Below are 20,828 nucleotides of genomic sequence, written 5' to 3' on the forward strand. Positions count from 1 at the left end.
ATATCATTCCTTATCTTTATTGTTTTGAGAATAAATGGCCAGGAGCCCAAGACAGTGTTTCCAGGACTGACCCGTCAACAGACAGTAAAACCTGCTCTGTTGTGTCTCCCCATGATTATTATGACAATGATGCCTTTCCTAAGGTTCTAAGTTTCTCCCTTGGGCAGTGAGTGTATGTGCCTTTGTCCTCAGAGAAGGTGCTCCTGTGTCCCCATTTCCTGTGTACATCCCTCGGCTGCTGACCAGGTGGACAGAGCACACGTTCACCGTCAAAGTGCCTGACTTGGAATAATGGTGGTTTCTGAGCATTGTTCACTGGAGTAGTGTGAACCTTCAGATGCCAACAAAGAGGCAGTTCTCCAGGTGGCCCATGGCCCACAGTTGGCTATAAAAGTCCTTCTGGTGGGCAAAGAATCCATCTAGGAATACAGGCCTTTCCTTGGGCATATCCGGTGATTGACATGCAATTTGTCAACTTTCACTTTTGACCAGGCTTGTTTAGAGTGGTAGAGGACCCACCTGCCAGTGCAGGAGACATAAGAGATGTGGGTTCAATCCCTGGGTCAGGAAGATTCCCTGGAAGAGGGCATGGCAACCCACTCCAGTATTCTTGCCTGGAGAATCCCCATAAACAGAGGAGCCTGGTGGGCTACAGTCCATGGGGTCGCAAAGAGTTGGACATGACTGAAGCGAATTAGCACACACCCATGAGTAAGGCAAGGTTTACTAAAATTTTAGTTTCATTAAATGGAAATTAGCTTGTTACCAGAATTTTCTGAAGACTTGCCTTTACAAAGCCCAGATCATTATACCACTCTGCTTAGAAGCTTAGATATTAAGAAATCTAGCTGGTAGCTTTTAGTGACACCTCCCGCCTCCGCCGCCCCCCGCCTCCCCAGCTGACCCTGGAAGCAGCTGCAAAGGTGTGCCTTGTAGGCCTCCTGAACCACAATGGAACCACAAGAAGCATTTTCTCTAGGACCTGTGGCTGTGAGTATTGCTGTTATCACTGGAGACTCAGAGAAAAGAAGCCTTTCACATTTTTTGCAGTCTCTTGGGATTTCTCAGTCTCCCAAGCCATCTCCACAGCCCCTAGTGTAGCACAAGCAGACTTGGCAAGACGGCACATTCCTATTGATTGTAAAATATGCTTAGCTTAGAGCCTGGGTGTTCTGATTCTGTGTTAGCTGTTGGTTTCCTTCTGTATCCCTGTGGGCAGCTCTGCAGTTAGATAATATTACTTCCAAGTTCTTTTCCAGCTCTAAAGCCCTGTAATTCTGAGCCAAGATGATTGCAGGCAGGCTCAGCACATTTTGTAGCAAAAAAAGTAATATCTATCTGCCCCATCTTATTTGGATTTTTATTTTTGCTTCTCTATTACACACCTACAACTGTAGGGATATGTGTTCACGTAAACAAGTCTTTCCCTTCTCCCCCAAACAATCTATATATGATTTTGCATTTAAAACAGATGGCCTCTCCCTCAAAACCCCCAAACTTAGATTATTGTTCCACCTTGGGTCAGAGGGATCTTTGAAGGTACCAGGGCCTCAATTGCCCTCCAGAGGAAATAGTAGCGTAAGCAGCATAAACCTGCCCCAGAGTCACAGCCATCCAGCGACAGGCTGGCCCTGCCCTGCACGGCTTGCCCTGGCTCTGCTCAGCGCGATGGGGGAGGTGCCTGTGTGTATTGCGGCAGAGATGGAAAGGAGGGGTTACTTCCCAGGGGAAATATCTTCTATTTTATAAGATATATGATAATATCAATCAAAAAGATCTTGACAATTGTTTTTTTTTTTTTTTTTTGCTTAGGCTGCTGCCCTGGTTCACATTTATCTGGATGGGTCTGTGCTGGTGACTCACGGTGGAATTGAAATGGGGCAGGGGGTCCACACTAAAATGATTCAGGTAAGAATGCAAGTCATTGGATGAAGCTAGATGTGTGCTTGTGGATATGTGTATAAGGGAGAAGCAAGGGGTGTACATTTTCTATTCCAAAATAAAAAGGATAGGAGACTTTAACTTTGATTGCTTCAACTACTAAGCTCTTCACAGAAACTGGGTAAGAAAGCCAGTTCTGTAACTGACCCTACTAAAAGAATGTGGCAGAATAGGCTGTGGTTGTCTTATTGCTAAAGAAGGTTGTAGATCATTTGCTGCTTTCCTTTGAATGTATTAACAAATGTGTTGGGGTTTCTTTTCTTTTTTTTTTGAGACTTTGCTGAGAAATAAAAAGATGTGTAAATTCTGATGCATTGCATTATTTTTCGCCATTTTTATAGTAGGACTCTGAACAACTGGTGATATAAAGCACATTTGATAATTTTAACCAAACTATCACTTTTCTTTTGGCTCAATTATTTTAGAATAAGTTTTAGCTGTTTCTATTTTGATAATCATTATAATATTACAGATTATAAAACATTTGAAAAGCAAACTTTTTTTTTAAACCCTGCACACTTTAACCACTTAGCAGTAATCACTGTTATGTGGTTTTTCAAGACTTTTTTTCTTTTTCAATGACTTTGACTTTTCTTTTTCAAAAAACCACAAGCACTCTGTTTGCATAATTTTGTATCTTGGTTTTTTCCCACCTATCTTGATACAGAACAAGCATTTCCTCCTGTCATTAAGAATTTTTTGCAATCATAATTTTTAATGTTGCATGTGGATGTATGTATAATTCACTTAACCATCCCCAACTGTTAAACACTCTAGTGGACACTTTTGTCCATAAGCCTATGATCAAATCAATGACTGTTTTTTAAAATAAGTTCTCAGGAGTGGAATTACTGGGTCACAGAATAAGCCTTAAATCATTTGGCACTTATTACCAAATCGTTTTCCAGAAAGTATCCATCATATTACACCACTAGCCAACATTCTATGTTATGGACTGTTTAAAAAAAAAAAAAAAAAACCTAGATAATGTGATAGATGAAATTACCTCATTATTGCTTTAATTTGCACTTTTCTGATTATAGGGGTGCTGATTATATATTTTCTTTCATGTTATCACTTGCTTGAGAATTTTCTGGTCATTGCTTTTTCCCTCTCTGAGGTGAGACTTAAGTGTTTTCCGTACTGAGCCACCAGAAACCTGTCTGTTCTAAGCCTATACGCTTTGTGCAGGCAGTCTTCTGAGAGCCAGTGGCGGGGAGGGCTCTGTATACTTACGCCGTTGCCCTAGTTGTTGGCAAACTCTACTAAGCCATACTGCTAGTGGGAAAGACAATCTGGGACCAGCTGAGACTAGTAGTATGATTTTCGCTCCATCACTGAACACAAAGGAAGAACGTAACAGCCAGCAAAGTCCTTATGTTGGCCAATGGCACTGGCACCATTTACTCCTGGGATCTCGAGTGGGCACTGTTGCTTTAACAAGGCCATTGTCCTTTCTCTTTCTGGAGCATCTCCAGAAATCTGGATAAAGCATCTCCTCTCTGATGAAGTCAGCTTTGCTAGAACTGTGCAGCGTGCAGAGGTGTAAAAGAGGCCTCAAAGGTGTTGATTTCATGATGATGGAGATATAAAGCATTTCCTCCTGCCTTAACTTTGGAGGGCTCACCTCCTCTATAGGGTGCTTTTGTGCTAAAGAAAGTCAGCGAAGAAGAAAGTGTGTTCAGGGTTGCAGGGGCCAGACCAGCTGCAGGGTTTTAGACAAGAGGGACTTCTTGTGGCTGGAGGGACTCATGGTCCTGTCACTGGTCTCTGCTGGGTGTGGAGGGCTTCACATACATGCTACCATGGGGTATATGCACAGGTCTATGCCTAACCAAAGAAAAGTGAAAGATCTCTTCCAAAATCCAGGTGGTGAGTCGTGAGTTAAGGATGCCACTGTCCAGTATCCACCTCCGGGGAACAAGCACAGAAACCATCCCTAATACAAATGCCTCTGGAGGTTCCGTAGTGGCTGATCTCAACGGGTTGGCAGTAAAGGTAAAAATCATTCAGCGGGGCCTAGATCATAAATTCCGTCAAGGCTGGAGCTCAGGAGATGTTGAGAATCCATCCAGTTCTTGTCTCCTTCCCACCCCCTCTTGGGGAAAACAGCCTTCCCCCAGGTTGGGGGCTCAATCAGTGTTCAGCACTGGCCACTCTCCCGAGTGGAAGATGCCACCCCCTTTCCCCCTCACTCCTGACAACTCACTGCTCCCCACGTCCTAATCCATTCTGCTTAGAAATCTCCCTTTCTGGTTCCAGGTAGCAGTATCATGGCTGCTTTGGTTCAAACTCATGCCTCTTGCCAGATAGCAAGGCTCTGTCTGTCCACCCCAGTTTCATTGCCTTTCACTCGCTTCCCGCAGGCAGAGAAAGCTTCCCCACAGAATAAATCTGCCCACTCTGTGCTTACAAATGGTGGCCGGTAGTTTGCCAACAGTTTTTCTATTAAGTTCTGAGCTCTCAACAGGGCTGTACAAGGCTCCCATCCTAGGTGGTCTGTCTTTAAGACTAGCTCGTGCTTCACCCCTACCCCCATGAGACTTTTCTCATCACCTCTTACAGGTTGGTCTCTTCCTTCTCCATGTTCCATGGGCCTCTTAAATAAGCCTATGTAAGGTCACTTTTCATGTGGTTTTGTAGTTGGTGTTTATGATCATAATTTTAACTGAAAAATATCCCTAGGATGCTTGTCAGACTCTTCTGAAACGCCTTAAACCCATCATCAGCAAGAATCCCAAAGGCACTTGGAAAGATTGGGTAAGAATTACTGTTTCTGTGTGTAATGTTAGAAAAAAAAGTAGAGAGAGTGAGAGAGAAATATGTGAGTCAAATATCAGTGGAAAGGGCACACTAAAAGGTATTACACTTATATGATGATCGAGGCCTTTGGCTTTTGGCTCACAGCATGTGGAAATATTATCATAGGATGATGGCAGAACTCCTGCTTCTGAGACAATTCTCTGTTAGAGAACAGAAAGTTCCTCTTGTTTTAAGCGAGAATTAATATTTCTTCCTAAGGAATCTAGGTATTTTCTTGATAATAGCTATCAATCTATCTGTTCTCTTTTGCTGCTGCTGCTGCTAAGTCGCTTCAGTCGTGTCTGACTCTGTGCGACCTCATAGATGGCAGCACATCAGGCTCCACTGTCCCTGGGATTCTCCAGGCAAGAACACTGGAGTGGGTTGCCATTTCCTTCTCCAATGCATGAAAGTGAAAAGTGAAAGTAAAGTCGCTCAGTCGTGTCCGACTCTTTGTGACCCCATGGACTGCAGCCTACCAGGCTCCTCCGTCCATGGGATTTTCCAGGCAAGAGTACTGGAGTGGGGTGCCATCGCCTTCTCTGCTGTTCTCTTTTGGGGGGTTCTATTGTTCCTAAAATTGGAAGATAATACCACAGTCACTCTGTAAAAGTAAAAGTCATATAAGCACTCATTTAGAAAGAGAAAGCCAAGCCATTTGGGTATATATTCAACTGCTCCCTTTGATCTACTTACAATCTAGTTGGACAGGAAGACACATCCTAAAATCAACTAGGAAACTATTCAGAATAATGGGTTTTAAAGTACCAGATGGTGTGGAATGGATACCCACTGAAGACTGGGTGTATTTGTCATACCGACAGTTCTAGGATGTTAAGTCACATTAAAGCACTGGTCTGGAGGAAATCACACTGGGAAATCTTACTTAGAAATGGTCCTGCTATTGCATAGAGTTAGGACTCATTCTGTAATTCATATTTATGAGCGCTCTCAATCCTTTCTGGGCATCTTTATTTCTGCCCTCTGCCCAGTGCTGCCTGAGAGAGTCTGACTGGAGAAAGATGGAGTGCAAGCAAGTCGCTCTTCCACCATAATGGAATGCTGCCCTCCATCCCATTTTCTTCTGTGATGCTTACACTTCTCACCTTTTTCTTTCTCAGACCTAAATTGCATCGTTTTGTATCTTAGTCAGCTGTGTACACTGCAGAGTCAGGAGAACTTCAGGTGTAAATGGTACGATTTAGCAAGATTGTGCCCATCTCTAAGTCTACCATGGACAGTGAAAATGACAGTCGCTCCGTTGCTTCTGACTCTTTGAGGCCCCGTGGGCTACACCATCCATGGAATTCTGCAGGCCAGAACACTGGAGTGGGTAACTGTTCCTTCTCCAGGGCATCTTCCCAGCCCAGGGATTGAACCCAGGGCTCCTGCACTGCAGGCAGATTCTTTACCAGCTGAGCCACCAGAGAAGCCCAAATGGATACTTGATATTAAAATTAAACATCTGACCACCTTTGGTTTCCTGATACGTTCCATGTTAATAGGCTAAGTCTTTCCAGGTGACTGGATGAAATTCTTCACAAACAGAACATGTGTTGGCAACAGTAGTCCAGTCTATAAGTGTAAAATACCGTAAGAGTCATTTATTATTGTGATATGCATTGAACAAATGCCATTCCTATAAGCACTGAACCACAAATGACCTATAGAAGGTGGAAAATGCTGAAAGGAATAAATTAATGTTGGTCCTTCTGTGTTTTTACTCCTGATCGCTTTATTTAACACAAAGTAAAATTAAAATGTGAGTCTTGAGTGACTCTTACTTTAAACATCTTTACTGTATCACATTGTACTCTTTTTTTTTCCAGGCACAGGCTGCCTTTAATGAAAGCATTAGTCTCTCAGCTACTGGATACTTCAGGTAAATAGTCCTTTTGATCATATGCTATGGAAAACAGCAGTAGTATTTTAAAGGAGAGTTTCATTTCTGTTTGTACTTTTGGCAAAAAATGATTTTGTACTTTCTGTTAACCCACTGTCATAAATAACTTTTAGCTGCTACTTAATCCAGATGTCAGAAAGCCTGGGGAAAAATAGACATACAAATAAAATACAGTTGAATCAATGATTCAAATCATTCAGTTCAGTTCAGTCGTTCAGTCGTGTCCGACTCTTTGCGACCCCGTGAACCGTACCACGCCAGGCCTCCCTGTCCATTACCAACTCCCTGAGTCCACCCAAACCCATGTCCATTGTGTCGGTGATGCCATCCAACCATCTCATCCTCTGTTGTCCCCTTCTCCTCCTGCCCTCAATCTCTCCCAGGGTCTTTTCAAATGAGTCAGCTCTCCGCATCAGGTGGCCAAAGTTTTGGAGTTTCAGCTTCAACATCAGTCCCTCCAATGAACACCCAGGACTGATCTCCTTTAGGATGGACTGGCTGGATCTCCTTGCAGTCAAGGGGCTCTCATGAGTCTTCTCCAACACCACAGTTCAAAAGCATCAATTCTTTGGTGCTCAGCTTTCTTTATGGTCCAACTCTTACATCCATACATGACCACTGGAAAAACCATAGCTTTGACTAGACGGACCTTTGTTGGCAAAGTGATGTCTCTGCTTTTTAATATGTTGTCTAGGTTGGTCATAACTTTCCTTCCAAAGAGCAAGCGTCTTTTAATTTCATGGCTGCAGTCACCATCCACAGTGATTTTGGAGCCCAGAAAAATAAAGTCAGCCACTGTTTCCACTGTTTCCCCATCTATTTGCCATGAAGTGATGGGACTGGATGCCATGATCTTAGTTTTCTGAATGTTGGGAAAGCCAACTTTTTCACTCTCCTCTTTCACTTTCATCAAGAGGCTCTTTAGTTCTTCTTCACTTTCTGCCATAAGGGTGGTGTCATCTGCATATCTGAGGTTATTGATACTTCTCCCGGCAATCTTGTTTCTAGCTTGTGCTTCTTCCAGCCCAGCATTTCTCATGATGTACTCTGCATAGAAGTTAAATAAGCAGGGTGACAATATACAGCCTTGACCTACTCCTTTTCCTATTTGAAACCAGTTTGTTGTTCCATGTCCAGTTCTGACTGTTGTTTCCTGACCTGCATACAGGTTTCTCAAGAAGCAGGTCAGGTGGTCTGGAATTCCCATCTCTTCCAGAATTTTCCACAGTTTATTGTGATCCACACAGCCAAAGGCTTTGGCATAGTCAATAAAGCAGAAATAGATGTTTTTTGGAACTCTCCTGCTTTTTCAATGATTCAGCGGACGTTGGCAATTTGATCTCTGGTTCCTCTGCCTTTTTTAAAACCAGCTTGAATATCTGGAAGTTCATGGTTCATGTATTGCTGAACCCTAGCTTGGAGAATTTTGAGTTTTTTTACTTTACTAGTGTGTGAGATGAGTGCAATTGTGTGGTAGTTTGAGCATTCTTTGGCATTGCCTTTCTTTGGGATTGGAATGAAAATTGACCTTTTCCAGTCCTGTGGCCACTGCTGAGTTTTCCAAATTTGCTGACATATGGAGTGCAGCACTTTCACAACATCATCTTTTAGGATTTGAAATAGCTCAACTGGAAAATCATCACTTCCACTAGCGTTGTTCATAGTGATGCTTCCTAAGGCCCATCTGACCTCACATTCTAAGATGTCCAGCTCTAGGTGAGTGCGAGTGATCACACCTTCATCATTATCTGGGTCGTGAAGATCTTTTTTGTACAGTTTTTCTGTGTATTCTTGCCCCCTCTTCTTAATATCTTCTGCTTCTATTAGGTCCATATCATTTCTGTCCTTTATTGAGCCCATCTTTGCATGAAATGTTCCCTTGGTATCTCTAATTTTCTTGAAGAGATCTCTAGTCTTTCCCATTCTATTGTTTTCCTTTAATTCTTTGCATAGAACACTGAGGAAGGCTTTCTTATCTCTCCTTGCTATTCTTTGGAACTCTGCATTCAAATCGGTATATCTTTCCTTTTCTTTTTTGCCTTTCACCTCTCTTCTTTTCACAGCTATTTCTTACAAATAGGCATTACGCCTCCTCAGACAGCCATTTTGCTTTTTTGCATTTCTTTTTCTTCATAGTGGGACGTATGAAGAGTTCCCTGGGGGTTACCAAGGAAGGAGTGGTTGACATTGTGTTGAAAACTCACTGTGTCCCTTAAGAAATGAAGGAAAAGAGATGCAAATGCAATCTATAGTAAGATAAATACCGTTGTCTAGATTGGCAAAAAAATAAGAAATTTAACAGTATCTATGTGTTTGCTGTCAAGATGTGGAACAACTAGAGCTCAGAAACTTTGGAAAGCAATCTATCAAATTATTTAATGGAGAGTGAAAGCCATCAGGAGGCAGAGAGATGTAGAGAGTCGCACCTGATTGTCTCTCTTTGCCAGTTCTTGTGGGAGTCTGAGGGCACTGGCAGGGATAAGCCCCTCCAGGCTGGGAGGAGAGGAGGAGAGAAGAGTAGAAAGTACTGGTCAGCTGCTGGCCTATGCTTCTCTTCTACCATGACATTCATTTGGTGTCCTTAAAGAAGAATTGGGAACAGAGCAGTCCTTGGAGCCTGATGGAGAGACCAGAGTGCTGGCAAAGAATGAGAGCCAGGGGGCCTGACCCCACCTACAGAAGGCTGAATCTTCGGGCCAGAAAGAGACACCGAAAAGGGTGCACCTTTGATGTAGTATTTGGTGTAAAATCCAGCTGGAATTCCCCAAGCCTGATTACAACAGGATTACATGACCCTATATTAACCAAAAACAATAGGATGAATATCCAAATGATCAGCAGTTAACTGCCAAGCCTAGGGAGTTAGTGGTAGGGAGTGGTTTCCTGTTTTTCTCAGACAAAGCAAGTTTAATAAGAAAGAAGTAAATATTTATTCATTCCACAGCTTTACTCCTTATATTATGTGCTGCACATCTTTGAATCACAAGTGTACTCCTCTCGTTTTTGCCAGGCGTGCAAATTGGGCACAGCTCCTCATGGGTCTGTTTAATTACTGTGGTCTGCAATGAAGCGGCTTGATCGTTTAACAACACTCCTCAAAAATTCTGTTTCCTCCAGGGGTTATGAGTCGAACATAAACTGGGAGACAGGCGAAGGCCACCCTTTCGAATACTTTGTTTATGGAGCAGCCTGTTCCGAGGTTGAGATAGACTGCCTGACAGGTGCTCATAAGGTCAGTACCAATTTGGGAAGGTCTTTGAGCTGAACTCTAGATCCATTTATTTTCCACATATTCCATCTGTCTGAGCACTAGAGGGGCACCACATAATTGGCTGAGGATAGTTTCTCTATATTACCAAAGGAAATAGGAGCTCAGCAATCACCTTGGTGCAACGGTTAGAAAGCAACTGGCAGCCTCTCTTCTTTATGTCCCTGCCCTCTTAAATGGGCACAGGTGTTCCCACCAGCCTGGCTGGGCCTGCTATCCTCTCCTCCTCTGTAGGTTATCAGAGAACTTTTGGTTACCAAGCTGTAATGTTAGATTTAGTCTCTCCTCTGCTCTAAAAATTCATAACCTAAAATGGCAATTTTTGCTGATGAACCCTGAGTTCTTGATTCAGAAACTATCACCCAGCCAGCTGGACTGTTGAGGGCAGAGTGTGGTGGTGGCCAGGAAGTTTTGCAACAAGGATCAGGAGGGCCATAAACATTTCCTGTTTTCTGTGGGATGTGTTCTATTTGTTGTAGTGGATTCAACCGAATACGTTACATCCCTCAGCTGGAATCAAAGCCAAGTAAATATTTTCCTCTCCTGTTGTTTGCAAGAAAAAAAAAAAAAAAAGACTACTTAAGCTGCATGAGTCTTTATATAACTTTGAAGTTATACATAATAAACTGTGTTGCTTCTTTTTCCTGAAATATGTGTCTCAACTTTGTCTTCCCAAGTTATATTCATCAAACTAAACATTTTTACTTGTTTTTAATTACTAGAACATCAGAACAGACATTGTCATGGATGTTGGCTACAGTATAAATCCAGCCCTTGACGTAGGCCAGGTATGTGGAACTAATGTTCCTCTCTCCTTGTTTGTAAAAGTCAACACTGCTGGAGGGTCTGCCAGGAAAACATTCCACTGGCTTACTCATCTTCTTTTTAAAAAATATATATTTATTTGTTTTCAATATTTTTGTGTGTGTTTATTTTTTAATATTTATTATTTGGCTGTTCCAGGTCTTAGTTGTAGCATGTAGGATCTTTAGTTGCAGCATGCACGGTCTAGTTCCCTGACCAGGGAACAAACCTGGGTCCCCTGCATTGGGAGGGTGGAATCTCAGCTACTGGCCCAACCTAGAAGTCCCGATTCATCATCTTCTTGTGTGTGTGTGAATCACTCAGTAACGTCTGACTCTTTGCAACCCCATGGACTGTAGCCCGCCAGGCTCCTCTGTCCATGGGATTTCCCAGGCAAGAATACTGGAGTGGATTGCATTTCCCTCTCTAGGGGATCTTCCTGACCCAGGGATCAAACCCGGGTCTCCTGGACTGCAGGTGGTCTCCTGCATTGCAGGTGGATTCTTTACCAACTGAGCTACTAGGGAAGCCCACCCATCATTTTCTTATTCTCTCCGTTTAGTCAGAATCTTTCTGTTCAGGACAGCCATAGCACTCAAACCTCTTATTGTTTAAAAAGAGGAAGAAAACAAAGGTGTTGTAGGTAGTTTTTGAAAAAATGTGCACTCTGTGACTGGGGAGCTTGAAAGAGCAGGACTGAGCCTAGAGGTAGCAGCATGAACCCCACGCCTGTGGGCTAGAAGTAGGATCCAGGACTTTGTGTTGAGTCCAGAGAAGGTGATGGGCTCTGGCTTCAGGGTTGAGATAGCAAACATCAGATAGTTACAGCACAGCTGCTAATGGGTAGCCTATTTTGCCCACAGATATTTTACAATTTAAATTTGAAATAATTAACAAGATTGAAAAATTACAAGCTGTTTTACATGAATTTTCACATGTCTAGCATCTCTTGGATACACAGAAAATTTGCCAACACTGGAGCTATCTTTCCATGAGGAAAAGTCTATTGGCTGCCTCTTGAGAGAGTCACATGCTCTCTGGAAGCTTCTCTCACTTTATCTACCTGCCTTGGCACCAGTGGGCTGTTCAGCTTCCTATTTCCAATAGAGAACGTAGTCTGAGGGACCCTCTGATTAGGACCTTGACAGGAAAGTGGGAAAAACTTATGGATTGGAGAAGTCAAAGCAGGCAAAGAATGAGCAGGAAGAGGTGTTCTGGGTAGGAGGAAAATGGAGGGAATTAACCTAAAGAAAGAGCTGAGATTCCACACACCTTGCGTTCAGGGCTGGCAGTGAGGATAAGCTGATGGCAGCAGTCACCTGTGTCACAGGGGCTGGATGCGAGGCTGGAGGTAGGGAGTGAAAGAGGATTATGTTGGTAGAAACCTCCCGAGCCAGGCATTTCACTTAGCAGGTGGAAGGGACTTGGCCCGGGGAGCAGTCTGGAGTGTTAGGAAGACTGTTCTAACATTGTGGTAGAGAAGAACGTCTCTGCTAGTAGACAGAAGTGAGGATGGAGAAAATGTGGCTGCAGGAAGGAAGGGAAGAGAAGACCCAGAAATCAGAAACCTGCATGGAATGGTAATTTCATCCATGTGCTGACATCTAAGAGCTGGAGCCTTTTAAAGCTGTAAAGGAAGCTCAGGGAGCACACAGTTCAAACCCTTCATGTTACGATCGAAGAGACAGTCCAGAGATGTGAGGCCAGCCAGCTGATGAGTGAGGGGTAGGGGGTGAGCCGCCAGGGTTCCAGAGCTTTGAGAATCTCTCCTGGGGTGCTGAGGTCTATGGGCAAACTGTCAGAGAGGGTTTCACCTGCCTCATAGGCAGAAAAAAAATCAAGATGTTTGGGCTACGGGCTCTCTGAGGGCTCTTCTGGAGCTGCAGCTTTAATGCCAGGCTGAGATTCAAACTCACATTCTTTGACTGAACTTAGCACTCAGAGAGATGTTCAGACATGCTCTAAAGTGAACTTGAAAGTAAGCTTTCAGAGACAGGCTCCAAAATATGCAAAGAACCCTCTTAAACTACATTTTTAAAATTCAGGCAAACAGCATGAAGTTGAAATGCTGCTATTGGCTGTATTTTCTCATATATGGAATTTTTCTTTTTGCCTCAGATTGAAGGTGCGTTTATTCAAGGCATGGGACTTTATACAATAGAGGAACTGAATTATTCTCCTCAAGGTGTCCTGTACACCCGGGGCCCGAACCAGTATAAAATCCCTGCCATCTGTGACATCCCCATGGAGCTGCACATTTCTTTGTTGCCTCCCTCTGAAAACTCGAATACCCTGTATTCGTCTAAGGTAAGCTGTGCTCCATGAATAAATGAGTGTTTATGTGATACCTGTGCCGGGAGGGAGGGGCTACATTAATCTCTTGGTTGATTGGTTTTTGTTTTTTTTTTTCCTCGGAGTATAGGGGCAAAAGCCTGATTAAACATTTTAATTTTAAAGTAATTAAACATTATAAATTTCTTTAAAAATACTCCAAATTGTGGACACAAGCTACTATTATCATCAGGTTGCATCTGATTTTTCATCTTCATGCCAGTAATCAGCATCATGCCTCTATCTGCTCTCTCCCTTTGGGGTCATTTCCTTCCACTGGAATCCTCAGAATATAAATACTGAGCTAAAAGAATGGATTAGTTTTTTAAAGGAAAAAGTTGCATATATAATATTTAATGTATACATACATGCACATGTGTATTCATAGATGTGCACGTACATGAGATACATACATTCATATATATATACACACATACAGAGAAAGAGAGAGAGAGTCATAATCTAGTTGACTTGTCTCCCTACCAGGGTCTGGGAGAGTCTGGGGTATTCCTGGGGTGCTCAGTGTTTTTCGCCATCCACGATGCAATAAGGGCAGCACGACAGGAGAGAGGCCTGCCTGGACCACTGAGGCTCAACAGCCCACTGACTCCAGAGAAGATTAGAATGGCCTGTGAAGACAAGTTCACAAAAATGGTACGTTCTGCTCCAACAAGTCTGAATTTTTTCCCCTGTCCTTGTAACTAAGTTTCGTTAGTCCACCACGGTGGTTTTCCATGGAAGAAAAGTTGACATGAATCTGAAGACAATTGAGTGAGACAGCAGCCTGCCTGCAGTGGGGTCATTTCTACACCATTTAAAAAGAAAAGTTCAGTCTTCATTCAGCAATTGTATGCTCCTCCTTAGTTTTGTTCCCTTCCCAGGACACATTAGTCAGAAGTTCGGGAACTATGCTCTGATCCCAAGAAACCCAGGCCAAGAATATGGGCCACCCCAACATTCTTAACTTCCTCTACCCAAGCCATGGGAGTCTGTGCAGTTCCTGATCAGAACCCCAGAGAGGGAGGGATCCTTTCCCTCCCGCCAGTAGCAGGAATGCCTCCTGCAACACCCTGGTCAAGCAAACATCTCCACTCTCCGTGGGCATTTTCAGTGATGGGATTTTTAACTGTGGCAGGTCATGCCATTCAGAGTGACCCCTCTGACTATAAACACGTTATTCCTTAAATTGAGGGGAGAGCCCTGTACTATACAACCTCTCGTGATGGCTCTTCACGGTACCCCTTAAAGCTCTTCCAAAGCCCCGGGAATCACCTCTTCACTGTGGAGAAGCACAGACGCTGACTCCTCCTGTCCTCTTTTCCGCTTCAAGCCTGAGATGACTCTCCTGGCTGCCCTGCCCAGTCCGACCCTTGGTCCTCTCCTTGACTCCTCCATGTTTCTCATGCTGTGATGGTTGGCTCTCTCACTGTCCTGGTCACCCTCTGGGTGGTTTTTATCCTGTTTTATAATCTGCTCTTTTTCACATGTCATAAACATCTTCCAAGTTGCAAACATCCAAATTTGTCTTTTTATTCCAGATTCCAAGAGATGAACCTGGATCGTATGTTCCTTGGAGCGTACCCATATGAATCAAATACAAACCTCTGGTGAAGATGCGGGGATTCTTGCAACAAAGCAATCTATCCAGGCTCAGTGCTCTAGGGTGATAGGTCTGAAAGACAAATTTTCACAGTTCAGAAATCATTTCACAGAGTATTGCTTTTATAGGATGCTGATTTTAAATGTTCTAGTTAGAATCTGATAGATATGCTTAAGCAATTTAGAAACCATATTTTAAATGGCATAAATGCTAACTGATTTCCTCTACAATGATATTCTTTATTATTCTGTCCCTTACTTAGACCCATCCAGCTAAATAGAATGGAAGATGATGATTTGTATGTGATTCATAGTTGCCTTGCATCCACCAACAGAAATTATACTGTCTAGTAAAAGGCAATTTTCTAAATAATTTTATTAGTGTGAAATGTAAAGTTGTCATTTTCTTGTCCCCATTTGCTTTCCCCATCTGTTGTCAGAATGGATAGCAGGTACTATATGGAACCAAAAATAAAAACAGATAAATTGAACTTCATCAAAACTAAAAGCTTTGGTGCTTCAGAAGACACTTTGAGAAACTGAAAAGACGAACCACAGAATATGGGGAAATATTTGCAAATAATATGTCTGATAAAGATCTAGTGTGCAGAATATCAGAATATATTTTAAAACACTTGCAACACAACAATAAAAAGATAAATAACTCAAATTTTAAATGAGCAAAGGAATTAAATAGACATTTCTCTAAAGATATCTAAATGGCCAATAAGCACATGAAAAGATGCTCAAACTCATCAGTCATGAAGAAAAAGGAAGTAAAAATCACAGTGAGGTATCATTTTACACCCAGTAGGATGGCTGTAACCAACATGATGGATAATAGTATGTGTTGGCAAGGATGTGAAGCAACTGCAACTCTTATCCCTTGGCAGGAAGAATGAAAATGTACAGATCCTCTGGAAAATAGTTTGGCATTTCCTCAAAGAGTTAAACATGTAGTTGTCATATGACCACTCTTACATATATACCCAGGAGAATTGAAAACATATATTCAGAAAAAAACTTACGCACAAATATTCATAGCATTATTCATAATAATCAATGTGGAAACAATCTAACTCTATTAACTGATAACAAAATGTGATAAACAAAATAGCCACACAAGGGAATGTTACTGAGCCATACAAAAGAATGAAATTCTGATACATGCTACAATGTGGATGAACCTTGAAAACATTGTCTAAGCGAAAGTAGCCAGACACGAAAGGCCACATATTGTATGATTCCACCTATATGAAATGTCCAGAACAGGCAAATTCATAGAGACAAGAAATAGTTGCCAGGCCCTAAGGGGACATGGGGGATGGGGCAGTAAAGAGTGAATTTTACGGTATGTGAATTACATCTCAAAAAAAAGCACATATGAAGGGAAAGAGAAAAATGTGGAAAGGATGGAGAAGTTGTGAGAATCACAAGAAACTTATCCCAATGGCCTTTAGTGACAGGAAACCTCAAAGGGGGCTGAGCAGCAGCAAGACACTATCATTGAAAAACCCCGTTTCCATTAATGGCAGACAGAAGCATCTGCAGTGACGTATGGACTAGAGGCTGGAGTGTAATACCTTCTCCCTGTCACACTCTCAACTCTTGACTCTTGTCTCAGGGCCAGGTAAGATGGCAAAGCTTCTTCAGTGGCTTCAGACTAAGGACTAAGGTCATTCTTGCTATGGTGACACTTAGTTACATTATATCCCTTTAAAGAGCGGATTTTCTCATTTGTACCACAAATGATTATGGAGCACCAATTATGTGCCAGGCACTGTTCTAGTCACTTAGAACATAGCAGTAAATGTAGTCAACAAAGATCTTGCCCTTGTGAAGATTATAATCTAGTCAAGGGAGACAAACAGAAAACAGTGCATATAATTAAATTACGGAGTGTGAGCGATGGAGAAGAGTGTGGAGGGTGTACTGAAAGTAGAGCAGGTTAAGGCTGACGGATGGTGAGGGTGGCCTGGAGCAGGCTGAGCTGGATGCATCCGGAGGTGAGAATGGCGAGGGCCTGAGCCAAGCAGGTACCTGGAGGAAGCGAATGTCAGCATTTGTGGGCAAAGTGTCACCCCCATGGGGAGTGGCGGGGGGAGGGTGCCTGCCTACCTGTGGACCACCATGGCGCCTGCAAGCCTGGAACAGGCCTGGGGAGGGGCAGACATCCAGAGCCTTGAGACCATTGTGAGGACGTGGGCTTTTCATCTGAATGAAGAGAAGTAACCTAAACTGACACATTTAAAGGCTCGTCCTGGATAATATCATGACACAGATCATATGAGGGCGCATTCTTAGGACTCACAGCTTCTCAGTCTTCCCCGAGTTTTCTCTTTCTTCTGCTTTCTCCTCTTCTCCTGTTGTACCTTCACCAACCCCTCCTCCAGCCCATCTATAGACACTGGGATTCCCCAGGGAGCCTCGTCTCTCATGCCCTCTCCCTTGCTGGCGCCTTCACTCCTGTGGTTTCTCTCACTCAGGGTCCAGCTCTGAAAACCCAACTTGCCTGTCCCTGCCATTTGCAAGTCACACAATCACCTCCAACTTAATGGTTCCCAAACAGATCTCTTCATCGCAGCCATCCACAAGATGCTAAGCCAGAGGCAGGGATGGGGTCGGGGTAGGTGGTGGGAGTGATGCAAGATGCTCTGTTCCCTCTGTGCAAGAGTCCGTCAAGCCCACCTGGGAGAAATACCTTACATCTTTCCCTCACTCTCTTTATTCCCATGGCAACTATGTTGTTCCAAGTCACCGTTATTTTCAAGCTGACTATTGCAGTAGTCTCCTCAGCTTTGCCCTGCATTCATTTTGCTTCCCTTCCAAACCATTCTGCAGATTAAAGCCAAAGTCAAAAGTTATATGTTAGAGTTTGGATACACAGACACATACACACAATATGAGCATGTTACATCCTTGCCTGAAACTCTGCCATGGCTGCCACCACTGCTCCAGATCCCTAGGGTGGCAAGCCTGCCCTTGGTGACCTGTTGTTCCCTGCCTATCTCTCCAGCAGTATCTCATGACTTCTCTCTTTTGCTACGAGCATTTCCTGTTCTCTTTCGCACTTGGGAGACTGTCCGTGATCTCTGCCTGGAAGGTGCTATCACCCATCCTTTGGTCTGTCTGCTACTAAGCAGTGCTTCTCTGATTTTAAAATGCACACCAATAACTTAAGGATCTTGTTCAAATGCAATCCAGCAAGCCCAGAAGCAATCAGGTAAGCTGAGAGTAGTACATCCAGAATCAAGCACAAGCAGGAATGGCAGGAACGAGCCAGCTGCAGGGAACCCAGACCACCTAACCCACTACTGTTGTGTCAGCATGTCTCCCAGAAATCCCTGTGGCTACATGGTGAAGTGAGAGACCCCTTATGACAGACTGACGGAAAAGGGAGAGTCTGAGCTTGGTTCATGAGTGGGTGGGCTCGGGCTGTGCCTCCAAGGTAGATATGGTGCTGTCTTCAGTACAGCCTGCATCAGACATGGCGGGGGCAGAGCTCAGTGGCGCACTTGAGCATCCACTTGGTGGGGAGAGCAGAGGGGCTACATGGGCTCATGGGTGGTAGGGAATTGTTTGGCCAGCTGGGTAGAACATGGAAGGGGAAAGATTGGAGGACTAGGGATGAGAGGCTTATGAAGGAGTAGAAGGGAATGGGTGCAGCATGTGGAGGTTTTCATATCACATATTCAAAACATGAACTGTCTCCTAAAGAAATCTAAAAATAACAGTGTAGAGAACATAACCTTTCTTCCATTCACAAACAAAACAAGTTCATCTGACTCCTTAGGATGAGACATTACACCAGGAATAATTGGCCAAGTGTTGTGGACTTGTACACAAAGCATACCTTTACTGTGTCTGCGTGAAAGAGCAGCCAGACTGATCCCATGGAGGATGACCAGCAGACAGAGAGCAGCCCTGAGGGGTGATTCCAGTCTGCTCTCTGTGTGTTCCTCTCATCAAAGCATGTAACATGGGATCCACTGTTCGTATCGCATCCGAACCACTCAGAAGTGGCTGGTCTAATAGGACGATAGAACTGCCTAGAGAAGGTCCAGGTGAAACGCCAGCTGGGAGGCTTGTGAGGTTAGAGCTGCATCCTCGTGGATGCGGCATACTCAAAATTAGAGGGCTACATATGATGTCCCCAGCGAACAATCAACAAACTGACATAAAATATCTGGACATTTATAGCATATTATGTGTCCATCGTTTATAATCTTGCACGCATGCATGCACAGTCATGTCCAACTTTTTGTGACCCCATGGACTGTAGCCTGCCAGGCTTCTCTGTCCATGGAATTTTCCAGGTGAGAATATTGGAGTGGGTAGCCATTTCCTCCTCCTCCAAGGGATCTTCCCAACCTAGGGATCGAACCCTCATCTCCAGCGTTTCCTGCATTGGCAGATGGGTTTTTTACCTCTAGAGCCACCTGGGAGGCCATCATATATAATAATACTCTTCAAATACCTAATAGGAGAAAATAGTCAAAGGACAGAAGAATAAATACAATACTAAATGTATAGCAAGACAAAAAAAATCTCATAACAGAAGAAATGCCTCTTCTGGACTGAAATTTCCCCCAGATATTTGAAAAATGGTGAGTGTGGATAATACTCAGTGCTGAGGAAGGATATGGGGAAACTGACACCCTCTCACATATGATTCATTTTATTAGTGCACTTTTTGGAAGCCAAGTAAGTTGGACCTAGAAGCATGCATCTCCTTTAACCCAGGAATTCCAGTTCTTAGACTTTATGCAACAAAAATACTTGCTCAAATGTGCAAAGACAAAACCCAAGGTTTTTTATTGCAGCATTATTTTTAACAGTCAAAAGTGGAAAATAATGCAAACTAATAGGAATTTTAATAAATCATGGCAATAAGCTTTACAAGTTAACATTTATTGAGAACTTACTAGGTGCCAGGTGCTGTTCTAAGTACTTTACATGTATTAGCTGATCAAATCTTCATAGAAATCCCCAGAGAGATATTGCTACTATTTTGTCCATTTTATAGGTGAGGCAACTGAGGCATAGAACACCTACATAACTTGAAAAAAAGCAAATGTTGAAATAATAGGAATAATTTTATTTCACTTTCTAAATTCATGTATGTATATATATTTCACATATGCATGTGAAAATTCTATGTGAATACAGAGAAATCTGGTAATAGTCAATTCTGAAAAGTGAAAATTGGAAAGAAGAATTTTCACACTTACTTTATACAATCTTGTGGTTTTGATTTTTTTTTAAATAAGCATTAGATTTATAATTTTAGAACAAGTACATTAACATCTCTGAAGTAGGAAATGGCAACTCACTCCATTATTCTTGCCTGCAAAATCTGATGGACAGAGGAGCCTGGCAGACCAAAGTCCATGGCATTGCAAAGAGTTAGACACAACTGGGCTTGCACATGCACACACACACATTAACACCTAAGACACACCTTAAGACATTACATCTACATGATTTAGTTGCATTTCACTGAGGAACGAAGGTTCCTGTTGCTGGCTGTAAGAAGACATTTTTCTTCCTGTAGGTCAGCCTTATGAAAGAGTCAGTTCCTAGGTAGGTTGATAACAAGTCTGGGGTCTCTGAAGAGAAGAGAGGGTTCTGGGGCTCTCAAGGAGGAGATAGGGGTCTGGAGTTCTCAAGGAGGAGAAAAGGACAAACTTTTTTTCCTGCATTCCTTAGTCTTCAGTTCAGTTCAGTCGCTTAGTTATGTCTGACTCTTTGAGACCCAATGGACTGCAGCACACCAGGTTTCCCTGTCCATCACCAACTCCCAGAGTTTGCTCAAACTCATGTCCACTGAGTCGGTGATGCCATCCAACCATCTCATTCTCTGTTGTCCCCGTCTCCTCCTGCCTTCAATCTTTCCCAGCATCAGGGTCTTTTCCACTGAGTCAGTTCTTTGCATCAGGTGGCCAAAGTATTGGAGTTTCAACTTCAGCATCAGTCCTTCCAATGAACACCCAGGACTGATCTCCTTTAAGATGGACTGGTTGGATCTCCTTGCAGTCCAAGGGACTCTCAAGAGTCTTCTCCAACACCACAGTTCAAAAGCATCAATTCTTCAGCCCTCAGCTTTCTTTATGGTCCAGCTATCAACATCCATACGTGACTACTGGAAAAACCGTAGCTTTGACTAGATGGACCTTTGGT

At 43.1% G+C, this 20,828-nt stretch overlaps 1 protein-coding gene across 1 annotated transcript; it reads left to right on the forward strand.

Moving 5' to 3' along the window:
- The first annotated feature begins 1,774 nt into the window (after positions 1-1,774).
- Positions 1,775-15,139, forward strand: LOC133227005 (aldehyde oxidase 1-like). The gene is made up of 9 exons (XM_061381224.1): positions 1,775-1,908; positions 3,811-3,939; positions 4,627-4,701; positions 6,573-6,625; positions 9,764-9,878; positions 10,637-10,702; positions 12,837-13,025; positions 13,536-13,703; positions 14,588-15,139. Exons 1-9 carry the CDS (start codon positions 1,876-1,878, stop codon positions 14,636-14,638), a joined length of 879 nt encoding a protein of 292 aa, XP_061237208.1. The 5' UTR covers positions 1,775-1,875; the 3' UTR covers positions 14,639-15,139.
- The last annotated feature ends 5,689 nt before the right edge of the window (positions 15,140-20,828 follow it).

Source organism: Bos javanicus, chromosome 2 (assembly GCF_032452875.1).
Source record: "Bos javanicus breed banteng chromosome 2, ARS-OSU_banteng_1.0, whole genome shotgun sequence".
In the NCBI taxonomy this organism is placed as follows: domain Eukaryota; kingdom Metazoa; phylum Chordata; class Mammalia; order Artiodactyla; family Bovidae; genus Bos; species Bos javanicus.

Coding starts and splice junctions, on each gene's coding strand:
- LOC133227005 (XM_061381224.1), top strand. CDS start 1,876: ATGGGGCAGGGGGTCCACACTAAAATGATTCAG. Junction 6,626..9,763: donor TCAGCTACTGGATACTTCAG/GTAAATAGTCCT, acceptor TGTTTCCTCCAG/GGGTTATGAGTCGAACATAA. Junction 10,703..12,836: donor CAGCCCTTGACGTAGGCCAG/GTATGTGGAACT, acceptor TTTTTGCCTCAG/ATTGAAGGTGCGTTTATTCA.